This window comes from Mustela nigripes, chromosome 7, assembly GCF_022355385.1.
Source record: "Mustela nigripes isolate SB6536 chromosome 7, MUSNIG.SB6536, whole genome shotgun sequence".
In the NCBI taxonomy this organism is placed as follows: Eukaryota; Metazoa; Chordata; class Mammalia; order Carnivora; family Mustelidae; genus Mustela; species Mustela nigripes.
This window is the reverse complement of record NC_081563.1, coordinates 121,887,361-121,893,467: the sequence shown is the minus strand read 5'-3', so window position 1 is coordinate 121,893,467 and position 6,107 is coordinate 121,887,361. Positions and strand designations below refer to the sequence as shown.

Here is a 6,107-nt window from a genome sequence, read left to right as displayed (position 1 = left end):
CGAACTTCCAGCCTTCGGGCAGGGGCAGGGCAGCGGCTGGGCCCAGAACCTGCCGGGAGACCGCCGAATGGTTTCTGCGGAGAGCACGCTCCTCGCAAGGGGTTGAAGACGGGTTCTTCCGACATTACAGCTACTGATCCAAACCTCTCAATCTAAGTTTTAGTTAAAATATATTCATTTTATTAAAGATGGGCGGCTCAAGACCACACCCCACTCCTGCTCCACCGAGGGCGCAAAAGAAAAGAGTTTTCCGATTAGCCAGAGGCAAATTATTTTACCTTCTAAAACTAAAATACTATTTTACCTTCTAATACATATGTATATATATATATATTTATATATATGTATATCTAGCTGTCTCCGCACTGCTGTAGCCCACCTGACCCCTGCGCGCGGCGTCAGTCGTGCTGGTTCTGCACAGGCAGCGGCCGGGACACACTCACCCAGTGCACGCTTCTCCTGCCTTTCTCCGCGCGCCCAAAGCCGAAGAGCAGAAGGGGACGTGGGAGGCGGGTCGGGTCTCCGGGTACAGCGAATTTGCGATTTTTCCAGTTTCTGCCCCCCAGCCGGGGTCTCAGGAAGAGACTTATTTCGGGCCATCCTGAACCCGAGTGAGGAGGGTGTGCAGCGCCACAGCCCTGCCTGGATGCCTAGTGCGATGTGCTGTGGGTTCCCCGTCTGCGCTCGGGGGAGGTTTCTCATCCGACAGCCCTGGGCCCCCTCGCTGTGGCGTTTCCGCGCTCAGCCGTGGGCCTAGCTCGGTCCAGGACCGTCCGGCGCAGGGAGCTGCCCAGGGGCATCCCAGTCTCCCTCCCCGCGCTTCCCCCCAATCCGCGCCGAGCCGGGGCTCGGAGTTTCACGCGCCGCGATCAGCGCCGAACTCACAGCTGAGTCCCAGGACGGGACCCGAGGACCTGTGCGTGGCTCTAGGGGAACCTGTTCTGGGCCGCGGGGCAAACACAGCCTCGGTTCTGGGCTGGCTTGGATTGGACCAGCTAGAAGATCGAGCTGGGTCCCAGGCGTCGCTCAAGCCTTCCGGCCGAGGGCCGGGCCGTGCGGCGCGCCTTTGCGCACAGTGGCCACTTGGGGTCGCACTTTATGCCTGTTTGAGACGCGCGGCCCGTGGACGCCGAGATCTGCTAAATCGTTACAAAACGTTCAAACAAAAACAGGGTCGGTTCCCCAGCAGCCGAGAGCCACCCGGAGCACCGTCCTAATCTGGCCTCAGCCCCAAGCCTTGGGAGCTTAGGGTTCCGTGCGTCTGGCTGGGGAATGGAATCCAGAGCCTTTCGGCCCATTCTCCACCCGCTCCCTTCATCCTGTGCTTTTGTGGATGGGGTGCGCGCGGGGAGCGGCTGGGCAAGGGGAGTCCTGTCTCCGAACTCGGCCACCGCACCCGCCAGGAGGGGACCGGCCCCTGCTTGGCCTGAGGAGGGTCCCCTGAGACTAGGAGTTGGATTTGAACACAACTCTTGGAGCAGCAAACCCACCCCCAACGCACAAACACGCGCAGACCTGCAGAAACACAGGCAGGCGCGGCACACACTCCTCCGGCCCGCAGCGGCGCGGCCCACGGAGCGTCTCCCACTGCGCGGGGGACGCTGGGGAACAAAGGGCCCGAGAGGTGTCGTCCCGCCGCTCCTTCTGAGCCTCCTTGGGGGTGACACGGGCTGGGGGTGGGGGAGCGAAGGGTAAAGAGCCAGGAGAGCTCGCTGAGGGGTGGAAGGGGCGGCCCGGCCTAGGTGGGGGGGGGGGGGGGCCCCCGGAGGGGGGGGGGGGGGGGCCGGGGGCCGGGGGGGGGGGGGGGGGGGGCTGGGCCCGGGACCGCCGTCCCACTGGGCTCCAGCCCTCCGCCAGGCCTCCCCGGCTCTCCGCCGGCTCGGGCCGCCAGTCAGCTGACGCGGGGGGCGGAGGAGCTGTCAGGCGCGCCCCGCCCTGCGCCGCCGGGCCGCAGGGGCCGAGCAGCCATTGGCCAGCGCGCTGGGCCGCCCGGGCCCCCGCGTCCGGGTGACATCAGGAAGGCGATAAAAGGCAGCGGCGGCGCCGGATCCAGCACAGCTGCACCGCCGGGCTGCGAGCGGCTGCGATCGGGAGAGCCCAAGAGCAGGAGAGCTAGAGAGCGAGCGGCGGGCGCTTGCCCGGCACCTCCCCTCCGCCCGGCCGCGCGCCCCGCTCGCCTCTCCACCCCTCCCGACTCGGCCCGGCCCCGGCGCGGCCACAGCCCCGAGCTCTGGGGAGGCGCGGGCAGCCTCGGGACTCTCCGGCGCGCCGCCGCGTCCCCAGACAAAGGCTTGGCCGGCGGCCCCGGCCCGCTGCGCCCTCGGCTCCCCGCCTCCCGGGCTCGCCGCTCATCGCCCCCGCTCTCGGCTCGGCGCGCCCCGGCCGGCCGCAAAGTTTCCCGGGCGGCAGCGGCGGCTGCGCCTCGCGTCAGCGATGGCCGCGGAGCTGAGCATGGGGCCCGAGCTGCCCACCAGCCCGCTGGCCATGGAGTACGTCAACGACTTCGACCTGCTCAAGTTCGACGTGAAGAAGGAGCCGCTGGGGCGCGCGGAGCGCCCCGGCCGGCCCTGCACGCGCCTGCAGCCAGCCGGCTCGGTGTCATCCACACCGCTCAGCACGCCGTGTAGCTCGGTGCCCTCGTCGCCCAGCTTCAGCCCCACCGAGCAGAAGACTCACCTCGAGGACCTGTACTGGATGGCGAGCAACTACCAGCAGATGAACCCGGAGGCGCTCAACCTGACACCCGAGGACGCGGTGGAGGCGCTCATCGGCTCGCACCCAGTGCCCCAGCCGTTGCAGAGCTTCGACGGCTTCCGCGGCGCGCATCACCACCACCACCACCACCACCCACACCCGCACCACGCATACCCGGGAGCCGGCGTGCCCCACGACGAGCTGGGTCCGCACGCGCACCCGCACCATCACCACCATCACCAAGCGTCGCCGCCGCCGTCCAGCGCAGCCAGCCCAGCTCAGCAGCTGCCCACCAGCCACCCTGGGCCCGGGCCGCACGCGGCCGCCGCGGCGACGGCAGCTGGCGCTAGCGGCAGCGTGGAGGACCGCTTCTCCGACGACCAGCTCGTGTCCATGTCGGTGCGCGAGCTGAACCGCCACCTGCGGGGCTTCACCAAGGACGAGGTGATCCGCCTGAAGCAGAAGCGGCGGACCCTGAAGAACCGGGGCTACGCCCAGTCGTGCAGGTATAAACGCGTCCAGCAGAAACACCACCTGGAGAACGAGAAGACGCAGCTCATTCAGCAGGTGGAGCAGCTTAAGCAGGAGGTGTCCCGGCTGGCCCGCGAAAGAGACGCCTACAAGGTCAAGTGCGAGAAACTCGCCAACTCCGGCTTCAGGGAGGCGGGCTCCACCAGCGACAGCCCCTCCTCTCCCGAGTTCTTTCTGTGAGTCGTGGCCGGTCCCGGCCCCCGCCCTTGCCCCGGCCCAGACTCCCAGCCCCGTGTCCCCAGACCCGGACTCCCCCGGATCCTGTCCCAGCCACGGCCCCAGCCTTGACCTGTTTGACTTGAGGGAGAGGGAGGAAGGGCGCGCGGGACGCGGGCGACGGGAGTGCGCGCGGGCAGGCAGGGGACCTTGGCCAAGGCGAGAGCGGCGCGCGCCAGCGCCGCCTCTTAGACTCGAGCAGAGCCAGAGCCAGACGAGGGGGTGGGAAGTCCCGGAGCAACTTTTCTCCAGGCTGGAGGGAGGCAAGGCATAGTCCCGAGGAGTTGCCAAGGCCGTCTGGAGACTCCTGGCTTTCTGAACTTTGCGCGTTAAGCCGGGGCCGCTGCCTCGCAGCCCGGAGCGCAGTCCAACCCAGGAAAAGAGCAGCGAGGAGAGGAGAGGAGAGGGACCCTGGCGTCCCGGCAGGCGCGAGGCGAGGCTGAGCGAAGGAAGGAAGGAAGGACAGAAGGACCTGTCCGTCCAGGGTCCGGAGAACACTGGCTCTCAGCCCAGAGACGCGGGCCTCAGTTAGGACGTTCTGCGCGCAATTCTCATCAATTTTATTGCCTGCTCGATTATATAGAAAAAATACGAAAATCTGCATTAAAAATATTAATCCTGCATGCTGGACATGTATGGTAATAATTTCTATTTTGTACCATTTTCTTGTTTAACTTTAGCATGTTGTTGATCATGGATCATAACCCCCTTGTTTCTTTGAGTGAGAAGGGATGGCAGTGCAGAGACTCCAGCGGCTGCTTGCCGGGGTTCAGTCCCGGCTGTCGGCTTGTAAATACCCGCCCCGCCAAACCGCTTAGAGAACGTGGCAGCAAGCTGAGTGTCTTCGTTTGGGTTTATTATTATGGCATTATTTTTTGTAAGTAAATAAAAAAAAAGTTCTGGGCATTTTGCATCAGAAAACAACTTTGTCTTGGGGCACCCTTGGAAGTTGCATGTTTTCTCCCCTTTCCTGTCTCCATTTGGTCCTCTTGTCCCTTCCGCTTCAGTTTTCAATTTTGTTAGTGTTGAGAGAAAGAGGACTGGGGTCGCAACTCCTGAGTACCAGGGCAGGGCAGCTGTCCACTTCTGCACCCCACAGCAGCAGGACTGTCTTCGCTCCCACCTGGTCTTTTGACTAAATTGACACCCTTCATTAGCAAGGAAAGGAAAATAGATAATATTTGCTTTTTAATGCCACCGGAATCACCCCAGGGTCCCTTCAAAAGCCTCCAGGCCCTTGCTAATTGCTGTGGCAGCGGAGCTTTTAGGGCGAGTGGGCTTGGCCAGCCCGGACACTGCCCAAGGGGTGACCTAAACTTGTGTTGAACCAACCGCCACACTCAGAAAGTACCAGAAACCCAGACATTGGCAAGTAATTTTGCAACTTTCAAGCGCGTCCTTTAGACCAACACATTATGTGTTTTTTTTTTTTCCCCTGCTTTTGAGACAGCAGGTGAATTATTGGTGGTGTCCCCCCCCAGCCCCCTTCAGTTGTATAGTAGCTATAGGGAAAATCTGGGTGTTTTTCTTATTACCTTTTTTTTTTCCTGCAGGTCAGTAAAAGGATTTAAGTTGCACTGACAAAAATACCAAAATGAAAGCGTATTTTTTAGTTCCCATTTGAAATTGCTGGCGCTGCTGGCCAGATGCATTTTTGAGTTTGTATTAGTTGATAAATTAACAGTAATAACAAGATTGTATGAACCGCATGGTGCTTGCAGTTTTAAATATTGTGGATATTTGTCCTGCATCAGAAACGAGCTTCGGTTTTTACGGATTCAACTGTGTTGAAATCAAATTTGCTGCAACAGAAATTTGTTTTTATTTCATGTAAAATAAGGGATCAATTTCAAACCCTGCTTATGATATGAAAATATTAAAACCTAGTCTATTGTAGTTTTATTCAGACTGGTTTCTGTTTTTTGGTTATTAAAATGGTTTCCTATTTTGCTTATTAAAACCATGGAAATGGTGTTTATTTGGATGAGTCTGCGTTCGCCTGACTTTGACTTTCTTCTCTTGCCTTTTTAAGAGTCGCATCAATCTGGGGACATTCTTACCCCCCTCCCCAACCCATGGAGAAACAGACCATGTCTGGGCAAATCTCTCCCTTGCTTGTGTGTATGGACGTGAGGCTCAAATATGTTTCTGCTTCTCACTCTAGGTAGAGATCTCATTCGGATCTGGTTTGTGAGCTGAGAGGCACACACTTTTGGGGGGCATTCAGGCTTGGGGATCAGGACTAGCCTGCTAGCCTGATGGCTCTGTGGTAGAGATTGGCCGATCCCTGGAAGCTGGAGCTTCCTGATGGGGAAGTGAGGTCTTTTCGGCAATCAGACTCAGTTGGTCCTGTCACTCTGGCCCTTCTGTTGCCAACTTTCTCCTGCCGGTGCATCTTCCTGCCCAGAGCGAGAGTGCCTGCTTGCACTGAGTGGAGGCCTTTGCCCCCTTTCCCAGGGCTTGCAGAAGCAAATGGAATCCAGCACCAGGTCTTGGGGCAGAAGACCCTTCAGACTGGAAGCGCTTCCTTGTGGACCTGTGTGTTGCGGGTGGTGTGTTCTGGGCATGCATGGAACCTTCAGACCCACAGAAGGGCACTGAGTGGCTGGACCAGGATTTCAGTGACTTTCCAAATTGGGGGCCAGACAGGGTTTGGGGCATTATTC

General features: G+C 59.9%; 1 protein-coding gene across 1 annotated transcript; it reads left to right on the top strand.

Annotated features, from left to right (window-relative positions):
- Positions 1-2,430: 2,430 nt before the first annotated feature.
- MAFB (MAF bZIP transcription factor B) lies at positions 2,431-5,425 on the top strand. Its single transcript, XM_059406999.1, has one exon. The coding sequence runs from the start codon at positions 2,434-2,436 to the stop codon at positions 3,403-3,405; it is 972 nt and encodes a 323-aa protein (XP_059262982.1). The 5' UTR covers positions 2,431-2,433; the 3' UTR covers positions 3,406-5,425.
- Positions 5,426-6,107: the final 682 nt, after the last annotated feature.

Excerpts from the sequence above, each read along its gene's own strand:
- MAFB (XM_059406999.1), top strand. The coding sequence starts at position 2,434 with ATGGCCGCGGAGCTGAGCATGGGGCCCGAGCTGCCCACCAGCCCGCTG.